We start from the raw sequence: 24,233 nt of genomic DNA, 5'->3' as shown, positions 1-24,233 counted from the left end.
TGAAGACATATCCAGGGTATACTCAGTTCTGCCTAGCTGTGTGGATTGATGGACGTGTGCTAATATCCACATAGAGGAGAAGCTTGTCTTCATCTTCCTTGGAATTTTGGGAAGAGAACCAAAACCCAGATGCTGAACTTTCCAAGCAAGAAAAACATAATTTTGAACCAACTCAAGTGTAGGTTCTGTGGAAACTGAGCTGAAGAAACCTTCTGACATTTAGATGATAAGAAGACTATATTTTTTCTTGTTAGTGTCCCTAAAAGCTGAAAGCTGCCTTCTTTGTACTCATTCACAATATGCAGTCAACTAATGTTGTAAGATGCACAACCAAGAAGTTTTTAGGATCCAAAATATTAATCAAGAAATTTATTACTCACCTCATTGGCTGTTATTGATTGATAATAAGTTTCATTACTGTTGCTCTGGCATTTTTTGTATAAGTTTTAAAGTTAAAACAACATGTGGATAAACACAGTTTGCATTTACTAAAAATCATATGAAAATAATACAGAATATAAGCAAATAAAAACATAGCCCTTTAAACACAGTTTTTCTCTAGCAGAGGCCATTACCACAATAAATGGTCTGTTACAGATATAATCACAACATTACTTCCTTGATATAATTTCAAAATGAAATATCAGTCTCACATTCCTAAACATTGCTTTCTCCCATAATCTTACCTAAAAGTGTACTGTGAATTCTGCATCTGAAATCTTAATTAAAAAAAAAAAAAAACTTTTCTTAAAGCCCAGAGGCATTTTGGGGTGAAGGGCCATGGATTATCAAGATGAAGCATACAGTGTCTGGTTGACATATGATTTCATCTTTTGTTTTCTATTAACTTGAGTTACAATCTCAAGGTAATCTGGCTATATTTATTTGATACTGTAAGCACCTTCAACTAACCATTTTATGTCTGAGAAACTTCAGAGTGACTTCTTAAAGATTAAAAAGTCACTATTTGTAAAATATTTAAGTGCTAGAATAAGGAACTCCAGTAGCTAAGGGTAAGAAGCACTTTCACTGAAAGCCTGGTGGCTCGCACAGTGTCTTCATCTGTATTCTGTTATGGCTGCCATTTTGTCTCTAGCTTCAAAGTCCACTTAGTGTTTTTAAAAACAACAAAATAAAATAAACCTAGAACAGAGCTATTAGCCCTGGAAAAAAAGGTGAATCTTTAGTTTTAAAAAAATCCTTTCAGAAGGGCTCTTTGTAATTAGACTCTCTTTATCAAACTAAGTTATAATTTGGCATTGGTAATGTTTACAGTTCCACAACGTACTGTAATAGTTTGAGATCTAAGGTCTTGGCTACACTTGGGGATTCAGAGCGCTGCCGCGGCAGTGCTGTGAAGCGCGAGTGTAGTCGCACCGCCAGCGCTGCGAGAGCTCTCTCGCAGCACTGCAAGTACTCCACCTCTCCAAGGGGAATAGCTTGCAGTGCTGCGAGCGAGCGTGCAGCGCTGCAGGCGCTGATTACACTGGCGCTTTACAGCGCTGCACTCGCTGCGCTCGGGGTGTGTGCGTGCGTGTTTTCACACCCCTGAGTGCAGCAAGTTGCAGCACTGTACAGCGCCAGTGTAGCCAAGGCCTAAGAAAACCCTCCAAATACTGAGATGTTTATTGCAATACCTTTTCAAAGATTCACAACCTTTCAACAGTTTCCCATTTCATAGTCCTGTCTTTTTTTAAAAACAGCACCCAACATTATACAGTTTCCACATAATATTAAACATGAAATTATCACTTAGAAACAATATTTCAGTAGATAGAGGGTTTAAGGCAAGTCATTCATTTGGAAAAGTTAATTTCCATGTGTTAATTTAGACTGACACAGCTGTTTTCCACCCCATCAGTGCCTTGGGATACACAACGTACATTCAGCAAAGGGGCACACATCTGACCCTATGGACATACGTTGTAAGTCCTGAGTGCCCATTGAAATAATGGTAATATTTTCATATAAGGCATGACCCACAGGGACATGGCATAGGAGGGGTTAATTTGCTTTGTTTCCAGTCTTGCTATTGTATGTGATATTCCCTAGGTAACAGCATTCTTTTCTTACTAAACACCTTTGCAAACAAATACAAACCCCTTTAAAAGGTGCTAAAAATGGGTTTTGAAAACATACAAAATATATTCATCATAGTATTTCCCAATCATTGTTTTAGTGCTGGATATCTGCAGGTTATTTCTTGTTTCTGATTGAAACTATTATTTGTTGTGGAATAACTGTTCTGTCCCAAAACATTTTCTTCTTCTAATTTTTTGGGCCATGAGGGCTTGATGCTTGCCTGCTCTATACTTCCTTTTTGAGTTCTTTTCAATGGCAATATCAACAACACTAAGATGCAGGCAATGTGAAGACAGAAATACCAGGAGCTAAACAAAGAAGAAGAAAAAAAAATCATTAATCAGAACTTTGGCCACTATTATAGCTACTTTAAATACCTGACTGCCCTTACATAGGCAGTTTGCTGTATATATGATCTTTAGCAGCAAGGCATCATCATTTCCACTGGCATTCTTTCAAATATCTTTTATTGTACTGGAGAGTAGAGTGGGAATCAACAAGAAGTGAAACCTCTCCCAGTATATTTACTGCTAGAATGTAAAGTAGATAATTCTGAACTGTTACCAGCTCCAAGGTAAAATACTACATTTACCATAGCAAAATTTCATTTTTGGTGACCTCCCACTCTGCTATAAGCTGTAATGGACATTGTGACGAAGTGGGGGATTTTCTTGTTTTTTCAATGGTTTGCATGCAGAGGGGGTGGGACTCAGTTTCCCTGGGTGCTACTGGTTTAATGAGTTGATGGGAGAGGGAATTTGTTGTTACAGAGGACCCGTGACAGATCTTGGGACTCCAGCCAATGGCCTGGAGAATGGATACCCCAGCGACTGATGACCTGGTGACCCAGAGGCCCAGCTCAGGAGTCACAGCCGGTTCTGGCCAGTGGAGGACAATGGGCTGTGAAGAGGGGACCCCAGTGACCTAACCAGCGGTTCCAGCCAGAGGGGGCCAGAGGACAGAAGAGAGGAGAGGAGGCCCAGGCGACCCTGTTAACCCAGCTTTGTAGTCACACATGCCATTAGGTATTTGGGAAGTATGATATATTTTGATGTATTCCATACTTTGGCAAATGTACTATATTTAATTAATAAAAGAGAAACAGTAGAAACAAAAACTAAAGCAAAAGTGAAAAAATAACAACCTTGAGCAATGAGAAGTGGAGGGGAAGAATAACGATAGCAAAGAAACTTCAGTTCTAATTGAGTTATTGGACTCTCCAGTTGATCAACCCCATAAACAGGTGTTAGAGCCCTGGTGCACTTCTGCTTATTCATTATAGTACAGTAGAACCTCAGAGTTATGAAAACCAGAGTTACAAACTGACCAGTCAACCACACACCTCATTTGGAAGGTGGTATGCAATCAGGCAGCAGCAGAGCCCTCCCCCTCGCCCCCCCGGGGAAAAAAAATACAGTACTGCATTAAATGTAATCTACTAAAAATATACAGGGAAAGTTGAAATTTTTTTTGACAAGGTAAGGAAACTTCTGTGATTGTTTCATTTAAACTAAGATGGTTTAAAGCAGCATTTTTCTTCCGCATAGTAAAGGTTCAAAGCTGTATTAAGTCAATGTTCAGTTGTAAACTTTTAAAAGGAACAACCATATCGTTTTGTTCAGCGTTACAAACATTTCAGAGTTACAAACAACCTCCATTCTTGAGTTGTTCATAACTCTGAGGTTCCACTGTAAGTGTGGCCTGATAACTCACCCATTGGTGGAAGGTTCAAAAGGTTTTCTTGGGAGAGGAAACTACAAGTAGTGTTTGGAGCATCCCCAGGGCAGCCAACTGCATAGAAGATGCTTAGATTGAAGTTTATATTGAGTTATTTTGGGGTTGCAAATAAAGCCACACCCAAGCATTGGGATGACACTAACTCAGGTTTGTGTGCTGCACCAAGGACAGGGTCGGAACTAAACCTGTTAATATCAAACCATGTTTACTAGCTTTAACTATAGAAAATCCAGCACTGGAATTAGAGAGCTATCCAAATGAGCTTCTTGGCTCTATGAGCTAAGATGTGAAAAAATTATCTAAGTATACCTTACTGCCAGACTGTACTGAATAGTTACACATACTGTCACTATATATGTGTATGTACACACACTATATAGTATGTTAAACATCTGTGTCACTTTAAAACTGCAAACAAATAATGCAAAAAAAAAAAAAAAAAAAAAAGAGAAGGGTTGTCCTGCTACATTTAAGAGCCTTCTGTGAAGCACTCTCTCTTTTAAGAAATATATAACTATTTACCCTTTTATGGCTGGTTATTCATGAAAGTTACGTTAGGTAGTGGTCACTTATTCCTGTTGCTCTGTGCCCCTTGACCCATTTTCTAATCTCAGATGTGCGCTCTGAATGGCCCCATTCCAGGAAATTCAATAGTGCACTTGTGCTCTGTGTGCTTAAAGAACTATGAAAATTGTTATTTATTTTGTTTTTTCAAACTGGATGACTACTCACTTAGCTGGCAAGATAGTGATCCAAATACTAAAATTTTTATTCACCACTCAAAGGAGAACTCCTGCCACAAGAATAATTCAACTTGCCTCTGAGTTCAGTGATTTTTAAAAAACCCATAAAGTGTACTTACCTGTAAAACATGAAAGAGGGTTTTACAGAGAGCAGCACAAATGGCACAACTGTGTAACTTATTGCTACTTGAGTTGCTATCCATGTGATGACATCGTAACATAATTTAACAGGAGGAGAGTCAACAAAGTAGTGTCTAATGTTGTTTCTCATCTAAAAAAAGCAGATAACAGTAAACGGTATTAGTAACTAAAACATTGTTATTGAGGGCTAGTTTTATTGTATTTTATTTGTTCCATTGCCATGAAAGCCTACTGGCACTAAAGACTTCATCTTATCTCCGGTCTCTTTCCTCTTCTCACTTTGTCCTCGAGGACATCTGGTGGGGAAAGGGTTTCACACACTTTATGCTGAGACAAGGAACCTATTGGAAAGAAGATTTCAATGCCACTCTATACATAAATCAAAGGATTCATCCAAGAACACTGCAGCTGGTACATGTGCGTCCGAACCATACCCAGCATCCATTGGCTTTGGGTACAGATAGCTTGCACACCCGGGCCTTCAGCTTACCATGCATTATCTGGCCTAAGAATTTAGTATTAGAATTTAGTATTTTCAATATATCCAATCTAATTTGAGACTTCTTGTCTGATTGAAACAGCCTTGTTTTACAGTAAGTGACGTCTAATTTTCTGTAAATGTACATTTGTGAATAATATGAAAATAGAATACTTCAACAAAAGTCTCCTTAAGGTAAGCCATTCCCATACACTCACTGACAGGATTACAGTCCAAAGCATTAAAGCATCCTGTTTTATCTAAATGTAAGAAATTTTAACTGTGTATTTCAGAAGTCTCAATAATGTAGTACAGTTAATGTAACAAAATATGTACATAACACATTCACACACAGCTCCTGTATGTTTCTTGGAGAACCTTGTGTAACTCAGGGACCTCTTTGTGCTAGGGTTCCCAACTTTCTACTCGGACAAAACTGAACACCCCTGCCCTGCCCCTTCTCCAAGGCCCCGCACCCTGCTTACTCCATCTACCCCTCCACCCCCCCACCCCCCCCGTCATTTGCTCTCCCAACCCTCACTCACTTGCTCATTTTCATTGGGCTGGGGCAGGGGGTTGAGGTATGGGAGGGGGTGAGGGCTCTGGCTGGGGGTGTGGGCTCCAGGGTGGGGCCAGAAATGAGGAGTTCAGGGTGCAGGAGGGGCCTCTGGGGTGGAGCTGAGGGGTTCAGAGTATGGGAGGGGGCTCCGGGCTGCGGGTGCGGGTTCTGGGGTGGGGCCAGAAATGTGGGGTTCAGAATGCAGGAGGGGGCTCTGGGTTGGGGCAGGGGGTTGGGGTACAGGGGGTATGAAGGTTCTGGCTGGGGGTGCGGGCTCTGGTGTGGGGCCAGGGATGAGGGCTTTGGGGTGTAGGAGTGTGCTCCAGGCTGGGATCAAGGGGTTTGGAGGGTGGGAGGGGGATCAGGGCTGGGGCACGGGGTTGGGGGGCGGGAGGGAGTCACGGGTGCAGGCTCTCGCTGCCGCTTACCTCAGGCAGCTCCCGGAAGCAGCGGCATGTCCCCGCTCTGACTCCTAGGCGGAGGCATGGCCAAGTGGTCCTGTGCACTGCCCCGTCTGCAGGTGCTGCCCCCGCAGCTCCCATTGGCCATAGTTCCCGGCCAATGGGAGCTGCAGAGCTGGTGCTTGGGGTCTCTTGGCTGCCCCTATGCGTAGGAGGTGGAAGGGGGCCATGCCACTGCTTCCAAGAGCCACGTGGAGTCATGGCAGGCAGGGAGCCTGACTTAGCCCCACTGTGCTGCCGACTGGACTTTTAATGGCCCGGTCAGTTGTGCTGACCGGCGCCACCAGTGTCCCTTTTCAACCGGGTGTTCTCGTTGAAAACCGGATACCTGGCAACCCTATTTGGTGCCAACTGACAGAGTTCACAGGGGTGCATAAGGGTTACAGGGTTTTGGGAGCAAAGGTACATTTAGGCTTGAGAGAAACCTGCTGTTAATATTAAGTGTCTGTTCTGATCATGTTTAACAGGATAAGCGTAAGTGGAATTGTGCATGTGAAAATTATAGAGTAATCATACTTAGTGTTGTGCATGTGTAACAAATTTCAGAGAAATCATGTTTGTGAGAGTGGCGGGGTGGACTAGGTCTGGAGGCCCCCAGCTGGAGACCTCATGGTCCTGTATCACCCTGCCCCAGAATGGAGCAGCGAAAAATCCTCCAGGCAATCTAGAGTGGCTGTAGAAGAGTGGCCAATCAGAGGGGCTGCTGGAGCAACCAATAAGGGTCAGAAAGGCCAGATAAAAGGCAAACAGCAGAGCAGAGCCTTCAGTGACTGTGTGGAGCTTGACAAGGGAGGACTGAGTGCCTGGCTGATTAGACGAACAGTAGTACTGTAGATAGCTCACCAGACACAACTGAGTCCAGCAGAGGCTGCCAAAGACCAGGTGCCTGGCTGGCTGGATAGAATAGCAGCAGAGCTGTCAAAAGGTTAGTGCGGGCAGGCTGAGCCCGGGGGACTGAGCATAAAACCTGGCTAGACCAGACGAGGGTACCAAGATGGGCCCTGCTGGTCTGGTAGCAGACTGGGCCCAGGGAGGGCTGCTGAACAGGACACCAGTTGAGATGTGACCCAGTGTGCCTAGGGCAGCCCTCACTGGAAATGCCAAGGTCAGGGCAGGCTGCAAAAGGGACAGCAGATACTCCCAACGCTGGTGGGTAACACAGAATTTAAAGTCACAAACTGTGCTTCTGATTCCCCCATGCTGGTTATCAAGAAGCAAAAAAAGAAATCACACAGCCCCCTTATTGCATTCCAGTTCTGTGGCTCCCAATCAGCACCTAGGTGCAGTACAGTGAGAAGTTATTTAAAAAACTCTGCTCACATATACAAAATGTTCTTCTGACCCCAAAGGGTCAGCCACTTTACCAGGTCAGTATAGATTTGGATCTGACCCAAAATACCATGCTGCCAGCCAATCCTTTAGTGTCTAAAACTAAAGGTTTGTTACAAAGAAAGAACAAGAAGAGAAATGGTAAAGTAGTCACATACATACAAAGACTTCAAAGTCCATATTTCAGGTTTCTAGCAGTATTGGTGAGTTTGCTGGCTTGAAAGTCCCTCTGGAACACATCCACAGCTTGGATGGGTCATTCGGTTTTTTTCAGAGTAGGGTGACCAGATGTCCCGATTTTATAAGAACAGTCCCGATTTTTGAGTCTTTTTCTTATATAGGCTCCGATTACCCCCCACCCCCTGTCCCGATTTTTCACATTTGCTGTCTGGTCACCCTAGTTCAGAGCTTTGTTTGTAGAAAGCTTACTCCAGAGGTAAGAAGCAGGCCTGAAGACAAAATGGAGAAGATGCAGCTGCCTTTTATAGTCTTTGGCCATGCAGCTTGTATTTCCTTTGTTCCAAATACAAGCTGCCCAACACATGGCCTGGAAGCCATGTGCTGGGCAGCTTAGAGTTCTGTCCATAGGCATGCCCCTGCATGCCTTGCTGAGTCATAAAGAGTATCCCTTGCCTTCTCTCAATGGGTCAATTGTATAGCTGATGTCCCTTGATATGCCATCAAGAAGGCTAGGCAGTGCTAATGCCAATCTGTCTGGGGGTGTCACCCAGATGCACAGCACAAGTTGAACTACAGACATACCATACATGTAACTTACAATATAAAGGTGATACAAAACCAAACAAGGATAATTTGCCAGGTATGATAAAACATTTTTGCAGATACCTTACATGGTATACCTGGCATAACTCATTGTAATTTTACAATATTGGTATTCATAATATCCTAAAGTATCCCACAAATTCAATACAGCTTCACAGAGGGTACCAAGATAGGCCCTGGCTAGGTGTCTGAAGAAGGCAGTGCCTCTGGGAAGAAACCTAAGAGCTACGGCCCCATACCAGGCCTGTGATAAGAACTCGGCAGGTGGGAGGTGCTGGGGGGGGAGGCGGAGGGGAGGGAAACTAGCTGCTGATAGGTGGTAAGCACCTGCTAAATTTTTTTCTGTGGGTGCTCTAGCCCTGGACCACCCATGGAGTTGGCGCCTATGTGGAGAGCATGAGAGAGCTCATTACAGCCAAGTTGGCCCAGCTGCAGGGTCAGTTACAGTAACATCTATTAAGGACCTCACAAGAGTGGAAGATCAGTGTAATTTCATTCCATCCTACCCCACTCTCCTGTCACACCTCTTACCCTCGGTTGGAGGCTGAGACAGGAGACTGCCTCCAAGTGAGTTTCCACCAAAAGAGTTTCCCTTCACAAGGGATATTACTTATCACCAGAATCCTGCCCCTTTGTGCCACCTGAGCAGTGCAATGGTGTCACATCATGGTGGACAATCTGGCCACAGACATAGTGCCCTGTGCACATGACTCAAAAGAACTCCTAAACCTAAATCTTAGAATCATAGAATATCAGGGTTGGAAGGGACCTCAGGAGGTCATCTAGTCCAACCCCTGCTCAAAGCAGGACCAATTCCCAACTAAATCATCCCAGCCAGGGCTTTGTCAAGCCGGGCCTTAAAAACCTCCAAGGAAGGAGATTCTACCACCTCCCTAGGTAACGCATTCCAGTGCTTCACCACCCTCCTAGTGAAATAGTGTTTCCTAATATCCAACCTAGACCTCCCCCACTGCGACTTGAGACCATTGCTCCTTGTTCTGTCATCTGCCACCACTGAGAACAGCCGAGCTCCATCCTCTTTGGAACCTCCCTTCAGGTAGTTGAAAGCAGCTATCAAATCCCCCCTCATTCTTCTCTTCTGGAGACTAAATAATCCCAGTTCCCTCAGCCTCTCCTCATAAGTCATGTGCTCCAGACCCCTAATCATTTTTGTTGCCCTCCGCTGGACTCTTTCCAATATTTCCACATATAATCTTGGGATTATATACCAATTTCTTCCATGGTTTTAGAAAAGTCATGCACCTAAATTTCAGCCAATACTGAAATGAGATTAAGGTTTTCCTATCTCACAAGATTATGAAGATTGTTGAAGATGAAAAAGTGCTATACAGTTACTACATATGATTATTATGATTGTCATATCCTGTTTAATGAAATGCCTCAGCATGTTTCCTCCCAGCATCACACCCATCACTGAATTGTCCTGGAGTGTGGAGCCTGTGTAGAATAGGAAGATATGGTCCACTTCCTCTCCCACCCTCCAAAGATGCCATGTTTTAATGATGCAATAAAAAATAAGGGCTTTTTGAAAAAAAATTATGTATATATTATACATAAACCATTGTGCCTTTAATTTGTATGCACAACTACAACTGCATGTAAAAAATTCAAGTAACTATCTAAGGTATTTATATGGCTCCCATCAACATAGTACCTGAGTGCCTCACAATCTTAAGTTTTTATACTTACAACCCCACTGTGAGGTAGGAAGTGCTACTATCCCCATTTTACAGAAGGGAACGGAGGCACACAGAGGCTAAGTGACTTGATCAAGGTCACACAGGAAGTTTGTGGTAGAGCAGGGAATTAAACCCAGGTCTCCTCAAATCCTAAATTAGCATCCTATCCACTGGGCCAACCTTCTGCTTTAGTTGTTCAAGCAAATGGTCAGTTATGCATCTACATGGTCATTTGTGCCAATCTGTAGTACACTGAAGTGTAAATTAGATACAATTGTATATGCAGTTTAAAAAAATCAATCCAGTTAAGATTTATCATCCAACTTCTACAGAATTAGCTATATAGAAATCTAGGTTATTTATGCTTGAAAGGATTAGATTTTAATCAGTAAATGTCATTAATAAGGAATTGAGAGGAAGGTGGTGATCACAGAGAATCTGATCTTCATAGACCTAACAAGGGACAGTAAATAACTGACATGATAAAACACCTCAACCTGTTTTTGATAGTCAGTCAGTACACTTGCACACAAACCCAAGCTCTGTAAACGTGAGAGCTAACCATATCTGTGAGAGAGATGAAATATGACAGTGAGAGGTGCGCCACTGGAGAGTGGAGTGTTGCGATTCGTGCCAGGGAACTGTTCACGGGCCTTGCCTGCGGCTCTAGTTTTTGTATAAGCCTGGTTGAAAAGTGTGAAGATTCACCCCTCTAGTGGCAGTAAAGGGGAAGGGAATTTATGTCTATATACTGCTCCTCCAGAGGCTCCTGACTGTTGTTAGGAAAGGGGCCACAGCTTTAAAATGGGACAATAATGCTAACCCATGTTTGTAAAATGCTTTGAGATCTTTGGAGGAAAGTATTATATGTTTTATTAGTAGTAGGAGAAGTCTGATAAATTGAAGCTCCAGCTCCCACTAGCAGTTGGAAGCTGCAAAGAGTCTTGTGCTCCATCTCTCTCTCTCCCCTTCACAGCCTCCTGCCTGATCTGATAGCAAAGAGGTCTCTGTTACTGTATCCCTCCCTGCTCAGCCTCCATTTTTGAGGTCCTCTTCCTCCTTGATTAACTCTAGTACCTCCTTTCCCAAGCAGCACTGTGACACTGACAAATTTCTTGACAGGTTTACTACTTTAGTTTCTGAGTTCATTTTTCTGGATCCACAGGGTTCTGAATAGCAGCAGTAAAATTGATCAGAATCTTATTAACATCAATCTGCTGTTGCTTGGCAGAACTCTGAGCAGCAAATGTACTAGAGACGTTTGTCTGCTGGCTGAGGAGAACACTGCTTTACTTTAATATATTTACAAAAGTACCAAATACAAGTTTATTTTAAAATGATTATTAAATTCTACAGAAATTGTTAGCTCAGGCCTCCAAACCCTAATGAAAGATTCCTCCACCTCACTGGCAAGTAAGTGACTTTTAAATATCACTTTTAACTATATCTGTTCACATCACAGTAATATTGTACAAGATAGTCAGTGAAGCTTGAGAACTTCACGTGAAAGATTTGCTACAAATGCACTAACAGCAATGTAGTCCTCCTCTTTTGTCTTTCCTCCCATCCCTCCCTTCTGTTCACCACTGCTGTTACATTTAAAATATATATTATACTTTTTGGGCCCAAGATTGTGTCTGAGTTTCCCTTGTGATGCACACATCTTTGAGCACTGTAGCATAGTCACTTTGCTTTTACAAAACTACTTATTAAAATACATGGTTGGTACTTACGGCTCGTGCTGCTAATGTCATTAGTACTCCTGTTAAAAATGTTAAATAATATCCAGGGTACACACCATGCCAAATGGCCGAAAGGATGAAGGTCTGGATCGTAGGACTGAAGGAAGCTCGCTCGTAGCATACTCTAACAAGTAAAGTAAATGTATTAAAGGCAAAGGGTATAAGGGAGAGAAGATGATCAACAATAGAGCCAATAACCATTTAAAACCTAGCAAGCCATAGATTAAATAGCAGTTGCTATTTGATTACATAATTCTATTGAATCTTGGACTTAAACATTAACATATTATGATTTACAGAAAATGCTGTAACTTTACTCTCCGCTTTGATACCAGATCTCAGTACTACTACGTATGCTCCTTCACAATGGCGTGACACCACTCCTGAAAGGCAGAACTCTACTGGTTAGCTACTATAGCTGGATGGGAAATGCGTTACCTGTCCAATGAGATTTTTTGAGATTTCCAAAAAAAAGTTCCCATCCCAAACTTGGATGAAAATGTTCATGAACCAAAATCTGAACAAATTCAGACTGGGTCAATTCAAATGTTTCATTGCAATAATTTCAAAACATTTAATTTCAATATTGACCTTTAGTTTTTTTAAGCCTTTTTTCTTTACTATAATTTTGAAATGAAGTCATTATGATCCCCAAACTGGAGCTTTTCCAGAAATAGGAAAACACAGAAATGGGACATCTCAACAATTTAAATTTTTTTTTTTCAAAATGGGAAACTTATTAAAACCAACTCTTTGCAGCAAACAGTTTTGTTTTTGACAAATTGGAATTTTCTGATTAAAAAAGATTTTGTTGAAAAATTCCCAACCAGCCCTAGTAGGGAGTACGTCTCTAGACCCTCAGCTATATGTGCGAGTGCACCTTCATGCTGACTTCTCTGGCAATAAATTCTATGACATCATGAGTTTGGCTTGCAAATAGGTGTTTACATTAGCAGACATAGTTCGATCTTCCCTGCAATAAAATTTAAATTATTAAAACCATTTCTGCTTTTCAGGGATGGAACAAATATTTGGGGAGGAGGGTGTACACCCCTCCACACACCCCTCTTGTAAGGAGAGCAAGTTTGAGGGATACACCTTACTCTCTGGAGGAGGTAGTTGATGATGTGTTCCACTATTTGAAGAGCGGGTTTACATTTGCTGGGAGCACTTTCCCTGTTATAAACTGGGTTGGACTTGGAGGGAGGAGTTTGATTAGACAGGGCAACTACAAAGCCATAGAGCTCCTAGTAGCATGTATGCATTCCCTAATCACTGCATTAGATCTGGTATCACAGCAGGACTGTAATACTTGCTCTGAGAATGAGTATCAATCTACTCTACAGGCTTTATTCCACATCTCCACCATACCATTGGAAATGCACTGCTAATTCAAGAAGCCAATCCAGGGGAATACATATGAATCAACCAGAGGTTGCAGAAGACTGCAGTTACTGTCTTTACATAGGTTGTCTATTCAGAGATGCTAGTCATCTTTTGCATAGTGCCAAAACTTAGGAAAGACATCTTCACAACTAGAAGTTACTTCATAGAACAGGAATCTTATATAAATTAGCTTCCCCTGATTACCAACATCCTATTTCCTGGACGTGTGGCTATTAAGCTTCTGAAGTCCAAAGTGTTTAGTAAAGGCATATGTAAGACTCCAAGATGGTGGTCTACCCAGACTGCCAGCTATTAATAAAGGTCATCTCCTGAGGGGAAAATGGACCTGCCTCAATATAATTGCCAAGAAGGATGGGCATTTTCTGCCTTCTATTCACCTAGCTGAAGTGGGATGTTTCATTTGGCTCTATTAATCCATCCTCACAACCATTCCAAGGGAGAACAGCAGGGAAGCATTAGCCCATTGGGAACCATCTTTTATTTCTGGCAAAGCCAGGGAACAATAAATCTGCCAATTACATAAGGGTACCGAAGAAGACAATGTGTACACAGCATACTCTCCCAACTGCATTCCCATATGGTTTAGAGCTTGCAGTGTAGTTTCTAGAAAGGGAGAGGGTGCAGACAGTTCGCATTCATAATACAGGGAAGATTCTGTGACTGGGTAGCTAAAAAAGCTCATAGGATTCTCCACAGGCCAGCAGCCAGAGGCAGATAACACTATAATTAAAGCGTAGCATCGATTATGCAGCTGCATTGGTTTAGGATCTCTAATAACAAGTATTCATAAATTATTTTTAAAGATAAGCAATAAAGAAACTTCAAAGTAGAAAAGTTTTCTTTTAAATACAGTACCTTTTAAGCCAAAGAGCTGTTTGAATATTCCAGTTATCAAGAAACATCTTGAAACTTGTTGAAAACTATAAAACCAAAACACTAATTATTTCTGCAAAATGTAAAGACGCCATATTAAAGAGTCATGCTGTATTTCAGAATAGTGTGATACACAAACCAAGTATTCTTTGGGAATGAGCTGAATAAGGACAGCAGGAATTTACTCAACCACTATTATGAGCCTGCTTTTATTCCTTAATTTGTAACTCTACACTTAGAATATTCATAATCACAAAAAATCCCACAAGCTAGTTGGCTTGCAGAAGATATCCAAAATGTATGTGATTTGTCACTCCTTCCCCCAGAGACTGATCGTCACCTCTGATTTGTGACACCTTTGCAATCTTGAGAATAGAAAAAGTGTAAGACAATTTAATGCCTTTAAACTTTTCTGTATGAGCACAATTTTATTTGAAAGAGCCATGAACAAACCTCTATATGCTGGATTCTCAGATTTGATATTAAATCCCAGCGTGATGCTCCATTTTTGTCATATCCTCTAAAACCAAACCCTGCTGCATTATTAATTGCATCTGCTGCAATGAAACAAGAGAAAACAATTGTCGTAAGTAGTTATAAATTGCCTACATTACTAATATTGTGCATCATATGACAAGTACTTTGTACACGTGATTTGTTGTATTAATGTATTTTTTGGCTGTATATTTAAATGTTTAGAAGCACCTAGAGTCACTGGATTAGGCACTTAACTATCAAGAGAAAAGAATAAGACAAATAAGGATATATGTTTGCAAACCAAGTCATTTTCAATCTTAAAATAATTTTTATAAAAAAAGAAAAGCAAACAAACAGACATATAATACACCATTGGTTTCACAATGTAGGCAACTTCTCCTGTCACAGTGCATTCATTTCTATTTGGTCCTTTCTTTCTACTTGGGAGAGGGTATCTTTGCCTTCCAATATGCCTGTTTGATCAAACTGACAGAGGAACCCATTCAAGCTCACTGCGATGCATAGTATTAACTACCACCCAAAGAGAAGAGAAAAATTGGAATTTGATCAGTTCTGTTTTGAATATAAACTGAACTCAATTTAAGATTACAAAGCACAGGCGTATTCATTGGTTGCAGTGGTTTGAGAAAGTGTCCCAATATTCAGATGCCTTCCTTCACTTATGAGGGTTACATGAGCTGAATATGTAAACACAAAAATAAAATTGTCTCACTGCATGATGTTTCAGATAGCATACCAAAGTCTGATGCTCTAAATATGTTCCTGTTAAAAATCAATGGGGAAAAAAATCAACTACTGAGAAAGACATGATTTCTAATGTGTACTCAAAATTTCTTCTAATAGTACAAGTCCTGATATCAGAACAGCCCACAGTTCCTTTCTGATACCAGTGAAGTTTGGGAGGAAATATCAAAATATATTATAGATAATGCCCGAATGTGTAGCCAAATGAAAGGAGGGAAATGTCATGGCAACAAGACATCGTGATGATCCAATGATGTGCCAGAGGCAGTGAAGAAGGAAAGGTTTAAGCAATGGAGAAAATAAAAATGGTGGAAAGTTATGAGGAATGCAAACTTGTAAAGATAACAACACAAAGAGCAGTTGCAGAAACTAAGGGTCAGATATTTAAAGACTTGTAAGCAGTCCTACTGATGAAGGAAGGGGGAAAAGGAATATATAAATTAGCCAAGAATAGGCATAGAAGCACAGAGAACTTGGGAACTGTAAAGTGTGTCAAAGATGAAAACGGAAGAGTACTGGTGGAAGATGGTGATATCACTAGGAGGTGGCAGCTGTTTTATGAGAAGCTACTCAGTGAAGACAATGAAGAAACCACTTAAGGAAGTATGTGCAAGAAACAGTCTCACAAGACTTCTCATCATGGTGGAGACTCAGACAGGGTTCAAGGTTACAAAACTGGTAAGGCAGTGGGACCGGCCAACATACCAATTGAGCCATTTAAAGCATTAGACCATGAGGGAATGGGGACAATGATGATCTTTTTCAACTTAATTTTCTGCACTGGAAAAAGGCCAATGAGTGGAGGAAGAGCACATTGGTTCCTATCTTTAAGTGTAAAGGAGATATGCAAGAAAGTAGTACTTACCAACCCATCAAATTAATGAGTCACACTTTGAAATGGCTGGTAAGAATAATCGAGAAAAGACTTCGGGAGGAGCTGGAACATCAAACAAGCAATACCAATTCAGGTTTATGCAAGGAAGGTCAACATAGAATACAGTGTTTTCAGCCCAAATATTACAGAAGTACAGAGAGAAATGCAAGGGATTGCACTTAGTGTTTGTGGATTCAGAGAAGGCTTATGACACAGTTCCTAGAGAACTGTTATGGTAATGCCTGTGGTCATGCAATCTGCAAGAGACATATGTTAAAACTATCATGGACATGTATGAGAGTAGCAGAACAATAGTGAGAAGCAGCAGTGGCTACAATGAATCATTCACTGTGGGGATAGGTCTACATAAAAAGGATCAGCCGTAAGCAGGGGCGGCTCTATGTTTTTTGCCACCCCAAGCACGGCAGTCAGGTGGCCTTCGGTGGCATGCCTGCGGGCAGTCCACGGTCACACAGATTCAGTGGCGTTTCTGTGGGTGATCTGCCAGTCCCACGGCTTCGGCATGCCCGTCGCCGAATTGCCGCCAAAACCACAGGACCGGCAGGCCTCCCACAGACACGCCGCTGAAGGCCGCCTGACTGTCACCCTCACAGCGACCAGCAGGGCTTGCTGCGCTGGTGCCTGGAGCTGCCCCTGGCCGTAAGCCCATTCCTAGTTCCGATTATAATAGACACACTGACGCAGGAGATTAGGAGAGAGGCTCCCTGGAGCATAGTTTTTGCTGACATGTTGTGCCATGAAAATTAATACAAACTGGAAAGGGACCTAGAACAATGGAGGGCTACAATAGAAGAAAATGGCTTACAAAAGACAGAATACATGTAAAGTTTAATTGAGAGGGACAATGAAAAAAATCAATAAAGTTAGATGGTATGGAGTTAAACTCTGAACCTCAGTTCAGTGTTGAGCCATGGTGAGAATGTGAATGCAGATGTTAGGAGCTGCATGAAGAGCAGATGGTGTAAATGTAGGGAGTTGATGGGGATTATATGTGCCAAGTACACTAAAGAGCAAAGTGTAGAAGATCATGATTAGGCCAGCCATGACATATGAGTCGGAACACTGGTCAATGAGGAAGAGAGAAGAACACTACTTCATACTGCCAAAACAAGAATGCTCAGGTGAACACTGGGTAAGACAACAGCTGCTAAGCTATTCAATTAAATGGCATGAGCTATGATGCAGGCAGCCTCCATTATGGAAAAGCTGAGAGAGTACAGATTGAGATGGCCAGGTCACATAACATGGCAAGATGTGAGATACATTGGACAGAGAGTATAAGAACTAACAGTCACGAGACGAAGACCTAGATGCTGAAGGAAGACATGAAGGAGGTTGGCGCCATCTTGGATGGCACATTTGACAAGAATGCTTAGAGATGAAGAACAAGAACCGTTGACCCGATTGACAGGACAAGGTAAAGGAAAATAAGACTAGTTACAGCAGAATAAGGACCTGCAGTAAAAGACCTAGGGGTTACAGTGAACGAGAAGCTGGATATGAGTCAACAGTGTGCCCTTGTTGCCAAGAAGGCTAACTGCATTGTGGGCTGTATAAGTAGGAAGATTGCCAGCAGATCGAGGGACGTGATCATTCCCCTCTATTTGGCATTGGTGAGGCCGCATCTGGAGTACTGTGTCCAGTTTTGGGCCCCACACTGCAAGAAGGATGTGGAAAAATTGGAAAGAGTCCAGCAGAGGGCAACAAAAATGATTAGGGGGCTGGAGTACATGATTTATGAGGAGAGGCTGAGGTAACTGGGATTATTTAGTCTGCAGAAGAGAAGAATGAGGGGGGGATTTGATAGCTGCTTTCAACTACCTGAAAGGGGATTCCAAAGAGGATGAATCTAGACTGTTCTCAGTGGTAGCAGATGACAGAACAAGGAGTAATGGTCTCAAGTTGCAGTGGGGGAGGTTTAGGTTGGATATTAGGAAAAGCTTTTTCACCGGGAGGGTGGTGAAGCACTGGAATGGGTTACCTAGGAAGTGGTGGAATCTCCTTCCTTAGAGGTTTTTAAGGTCAGGCTTGACAAAGCCCTGGCTGGGATGATTTAGTTGGGGATTGGTCCTGCTTTGAGCAGGAGGTTGGACTAGATGACCTCCTGAAGTCCCTTCCAACCCTGATATTCTATGATAATAACCTTCCTTTCTTCTTTGAAAAATTGCCTCTAACCTGTGGTAGTTCAGTATGAGTCTAGAATAAAACAAATATTATGCAAATAAAAACAATATATTTAAGTTACAATAGGAAATACAAATTTAGAAGACAGAACACTGGAAGTATACTACTGTGCTAAAGTAAGTGTACTTTACATAACAGTGGAATATGCCTGAAATCCTTAACCTTTTTATTCCCCTTTTCTTAACAGCTGCTCTAAGGCAACTTAACTTCCTTTGCTCTCTAATTCATACCTATGATGTCAGGCAAGTCAGTGGCATAGATTTTTTTCTCTTTTTCTCAGAGGCCACATATTAAAACTTTCCCCTTTTATATCTATTGCTACCATTTGCACAACACATTTCCTCTGTCAGGGACAGGGTATACCAGGGATCGGCAACCTTTGGCATGCGGCTCGCCGGGGGTAAGCACCCCGGGCGGGCCGGGCCGGTTTGTTTACCTGCCGCGTCTGCAGGTTCGGCTGATTGCGGCTCCCACTGGCCACGGTTCACCGCTCCAGGCCAATGGGGGCTGCAGGAAGCGGCGCGGGCCGAGGGACGTGCTGGTCGCCGCTTCGTGCTGCCCCCATTGGCCTGGAGCGGTGAACTGCAGCCAGTGGGAGCCGCGATCGGCTGAACCTGCGGACACGGCAGGTAAACAAACTGGCCCGGCCTGCCAGGGTGCTTACCTTGGCGAGCCGCATGCCAAAGGTTGCCGATCCCTGAGCTATACATTTCACTCAGTTATTCAGCCGTCAAGGAAGTCTGACACTGCTTATCTAAGAGATTCTTCTGAGCTCTACTGGCCCACAAGACAAAATTTGTGATATTTAAAAAAAAAGTAACCTAACCTAATAATTTCTCATATTCTATAGCACCACCAATGAACATTTATTAAATTAAATTTTGTAAATAAGGAGAGAACCTGCTGCTCTATTTGAGGCCATGCATAAGAAATATCAGCATGCCACGCTTTTTTAGAAATACCTGAAAGTAACACCAATTCCATAACAACTTCCTAACTAAAGGAGGAAACAGTGCTGATAGCATACACATCAGTATTCATTTTAACATATTTGTAAAGGAGTTTTAGCATTTGCAAGGAATAAAAATAGATAAAAACCCCAAAGCACTGCATTCAGCAAAACACCAGCGTCATCATGCATTCTGCTCAGGCCCTTAGAGCAGTTACAATGAAGTAGCAGCAAAAGAGGGCAAGAACTAAATGAAGCACTGGTCCAATAAAGTTTATGTCCTTCCATATTTTATCAAAGCCAGGCTGGTTCAACTCTGCTAGCAAACATAGTACAGACAGAACTCCCTCTGAGGAGATACTCCAACAGTGTAAGTTTAGGCACTTTTCAGCTGGCTTCCATCCTTGACAGATGATAATACTGGTGTTTTTAGGCACAATATTGCAAAGTATGTCATTCTTTAACAAAACCTAGAATTATTCTGTACCCAGACAGGCTGAAAATACTTCATTCACTGAGCAGGAATTAAACTAGCAGCTGAAAGTGAGTCATGCTATTCTACTAAACTCTTTACTGCATTGGTTTCCCCTCAATTTTCATGCAGAGTTATGCAACAAATATATAATAAACAAAATATATAAATAATCAAAAATATAATAAATATTTCCATGGCACAAACTTCCGGAAATTGAATATATTTTCTCTAAATGACTTAGAAAGGAAAAATATTGTTTAAAATACAACATCCATTTAGTGCCTCAAACAAGGGCAATATATATGTATTCTGCTTTTAGCAGGTCATTAAAGTTTTTAATAAGAACAAGGTGAAATGTTTACCATCAATATAGGAAACAACTGCACTTTACGTTGCAGTTACTGCTGACCATATTACTATACACTACAATATATCCATATTGAGTTATGCAGTTTATTCTTGCAGTTGGGCTATTCTAAATAGCATTTTTTTTTTGGTAATTGACTGCAAGGAAGAGGTTTAGAATGGATATAAATGGGTGTGAAAAGTAAAGTACAGAAGTCTTAAATTAAAATGCACTATGCAATTAAACTAGTTTTCAGAAAATTTTAAAAGGGATAAAAATACCATTTCTCATTCAAATAAATCAAATACATGTTTTATTGAGGTATCTATTCATCAGGCCCTGGAATCTAGTTTGCAAAATACACTTCTATGCTTAAATTTATGTTAATGGGCAAGTATAAAATAAACCCATTCATTGTCCCTTGCCTAAAGTTTCAGTTCTAAAATTACTTCTTTCTAAGACCCCAAGAGGGCACTCTCTCTTTTAAATTCATACCCAACATATAGTACTTTTAACTGTAAAGAAAAGTACAAACACATTTTTTGTTGCTTACCTAAAGTCCATGCAAAATAGTATTTGGGCCTGGCAGCCATTAAAGACACATACAGGTAGATAATCCTCATAGGCAAAGATACTGTAGCTCTGAAGTTATCATCAATGTTGTATTCCACAGGTAAAGTTTTTGTGACAGTCATATGAAATAATAATGAGAACCCACAGATTAAGAGTTTCTGTGTCACAGCTATCTGAAAAGTGCAATATAGGAGAGTTTGTGAGCTTCATCTTTTTTATTAAGTTTTCTGAAACAAAAGTCATTGATAATCTTTCCTAAATAGGTGTACAAATGTATGTCACTTCCTGATAAACACATGCTATGAACTTTAAATTTTTAATGACATTTACAAGCTAAAAGGATAAGAGGAAAAGGAAATATTCCTGCCTGGATTATGCTATGACCCTCTCTTCTTAAAGTAAGAATTGTTAAATCAAAGTCTGACAGCAATTAAGAACCTTGAAAAATCCCTTGAATAAATGGGACCACCATTCATACTTCCAGCTTTTCATAATAGTATCAAGAATTATCTAAACAGATAAAAATTAAGATGTCATTATCAAGATTATCAATTGGGTCATTTGAGGTTAGTGCATCTTTTTCACAGTACCCACAGACAGACCGTGGCAAAGAGTCCCCTTCTCTATTTTTAATGACATATCACTCAAACATCAACTGGAGTTTATTCAAGCCTATAAGTACTAATATCTCCTTGTTTTCAGTTCCTTTTCGGTAACTTTTAGAAAGACAAGATGTAAAATGTTGTCCAAATCATTATATTAAGCACCACTGTGGAGGATGTTTCATAGTACTATATACAAGATTTGAAATTATAACAATTTCTAAATGTATTTAACTGGGATTTACAATGGAATCCTTCCCTCTGGTTTTATGAGGCCTTGTTTTCCAGCTAGAGTGACCAAGGCAGAAGAAGGTCAAGTAACTCACCCAAGGACACACAGATTCTGACCCAGTGTCCCTCGAAGCCCAGTCCTTTTGCTCTTACCATTTTTTAAAAAACGTAGATCAGGTTCCATTATAAAATGCGCACAAGCATAGGTGCTGGAACTAGGGCTGCTGGGGGTGCAGCAGCACCCCCTGGCTTGAAGTGCTTTCCATCATATACAGGGTTTACAGTTAGGTTCAATGGCTCTCCGCATCCCCACTATACAAATTGTTCCAGCACCCCTGCACATAATGAGTAACACATAACATTTGCTGTTTTAATACATAGTCTGCTCTATATACCAAAGACAAAAGGTCCCATATGATGTATAAGTTGCTGAAGTATCTTTAATATACTAAAGAAGCACCTAAAGTGTCCATGCACAAGTTAATCATTGAAGAGCTGCAGTCGTTTAGGCTCTACTTGTATTCAAAATTCTCCATTTCTCTCAATAATTTAATTGAGACTAAAATATGGACATACATTTACCATTATAATTCTATTAATGTTAAACTTGCCAGGAAAATAATTCAATGTGGCCTGATTTTGGCTATAAAAGTGTTAGAACAGATAAGAGGTAGCTAGTTCCTTGTTCTCTCCACCATACTTCCAATATTTTCCCATACTTTCAGAGACAATGTCCTATTTCAAATATTGTGTAATTATACACAAAGATGTAAGATAACAAGATAACTTCACCATCACCATGAATGAAAATAACCTCTACCCCGATATAATGCGACCCAATATAACACGGATTCGGATATAGCGCGGTAAAGCAGTGCTCCGGGGGGAGGGGGCGGGGCTGCGCACTCCGGTGGATCAAAGCAAGTTCGATATAACGTGGTTTCACCTATAACGCGTTAAGATTTTTTGGCTCCCGAGGACAGCGTTATATCGAGGTAGAGGTGTACTTAAAAAAAAAAAAAAACCAGTAATGAAATGCTCAATATTGTTTTCCCAGCTTAGATATTACTGTTTCTCCTTCTTCCCACTCAACCACTCTGTTCTCTCCTGTGCCTTCTGTTCAAGTTATTTACCTTCTTGTGTGATGTGCAGAGTGACAGCAAAAGATTGCTATAATCCTGATATTTCACATGTTAACAGGCAGCACTTCAGAGATCAAGATTTTAGCAAGCTTTATTTTACTGGCCTTACTGAAGTGTATTAATAAGAGGCCTGATGAATTCATCACATCCAATAATCCACAAGTAATGCTGCTTCCAGGAGATGGAAAGAACTACTGCAATGGAGAATATAGTGGAAACTATTTATAACATCCAACAATTTTCAAAAGACAAAAAAATCTTATCGGATACAACAATTTGTAGACCTTTACTGCATAAGGAAGTCAATACTGATGATTTTGATGTAGGAAATTCATTAGGTAAGAGATAAACCAAACAAATAACAGGATTTGAGAGCCATTCTTTAGCATAACAGAAAAGCACTATTAGAAGAATCCTTGTAATTTAGATTTTATTTTCTCTTAGCTACCACAAGCAGATTTAATTTTCCTTTCAACCTTAACTCACAAGTGGAGGTTAAAAGTGAGAATGTTCAGTCGGTAACAAGATCATATGTGGTAAATAAGGGGTCAAGTAAAATTATGAGGAAAATTATGTATGTCTGGTATAAAAAAAATACTTGCATACTTCACAGAGACTCTATCTTGGGAAAAGATTTGGAGGGGGGAAACCATGTTGGATAATCAGCTGAGCTTACAGTGCGATATTATGGCCAAAAGAGCTAATGCAATCATTGGATGCATAAACAGGGGAGCTTCAAATAGAAGTAAAAAGGTTATTTTACTTTTTAATTTAGTTCTGGTGCAACCATTGCTGTAAATACTGTGTCCAGTTTTAGTGTCCACAATTTGAAAAATATGTTGATAAATTGGGGAGGGTTGAGAGAAGAGCCATGAAAATGATTAAAAGATTAGAAAACATGCCTAATAGTGAAAGACTAAAGGAGTTCCTGTTATTAAGCTAAATAGAATGAAGGTTAAGGGATGACTTGATCACACAGTCTATAAGTACCTACAGGGGAACAAATATTCAATAACAGGCTCTTTAGTCTAGCAGAAAAGGTATAATATGATCCAATGTCTGGAAGCAGAAGCTAGCCAAATTCAGTTTGGAACTAAGGCATAGATTTTTAACTGTTAAAAATCTATGTCTTATTTCCAAACTGAATTACTCTACTGTTAATCTATGCCTTAGTTCCAAACTGAATTTGGCTAGCTTCTACTTCCAGTCATTGGATCGTAATTAACCATTGGAACAATTGATTACAGGTCCTGGTGGACTTGTCATCACTGGCAATTTTTAAATCAAGATATGCTCTAGGAATTATTTTGGGGAAGTTCTATGGCCTATGTTATACAGGAGGTCATATTAGATGATCACAATGGTCCCTTCTAGCCTTAGAATCTATGAATTTATGAAAAACAATGTTTTCTGCATCAGAAATAACATGGAGTTTCCCTTGTTCAGCATGAATCCCAGACGACTGAAGAGAAACTATAAACTGGACATGTCAGAGAACCTGATGCTCAGATCTGCCTCCCACTAACCAATCATCTAGATAAGGGAAGATGTGAATCCCT

At 40.8% G+C, this 24,233-nt stretch overlaps 1 protein-coding gene across 11 annotated transcripts in view; it reads right to left on the bottom strand.

Moving 5' to 3' along the window:
* Positions 1-354: 354 nt before the first annotated feature.
* Positions 355-24,233, bottom strand: part of MBOAT2 (membrane bound O-acyltransferase domain containing 2) — a 170,867-nt gene continuing 146,988 nt past the window's right edge. For all 11 annotated transcript variants that reach the window (XM_008179900.4, XM_042848728.2, XM_065590142.1 and 8 more), the window contains 6 exons: positions 20,680-20,872; positions 14,489-14,592; positions 14,018-14,082; positions 11,747-11,879; positions 4,682-4,833; positions 355-2,390 (listed from right to left, as the gene is read on the bottom strand). In XM_008179900.4, the coding sequence (XP_008178122.2) occupies positions 2,168-2,390; positions 4,682-4,833; positions 11,747-11,879; positions 14,018-14,082; positions 14,489-14,592; positions 20,680-20,872 (870 nt within the window). In that variant the 3' untranslated portion in view covers positions 355-2,167. The remainder of the gene's footprint in view (positions 2,391-4,681; positions 4,834-11,746; positions 11,880-14,017; positions 14,083-14,488; positions 14,593-20,679; positions 20,873-24,233) is intronic.

Source organism: Chrysemys picta, chromosome 3 (assembly GCF_011386835.1).
Source record: "Chrysemys picta bellii isolate R12L10 chromosome 3, ASM1138683v2, whole genome shotgun sequence".
NCBI classification, from domain to species: Eukaryota; Metazoa; Chordata; order Testudines; family Emydidae; genus Chrysemys; species Chrysemys picta.
This window is presented reverse-complemented; position numbering and strand designations above follow the sequence as displayed.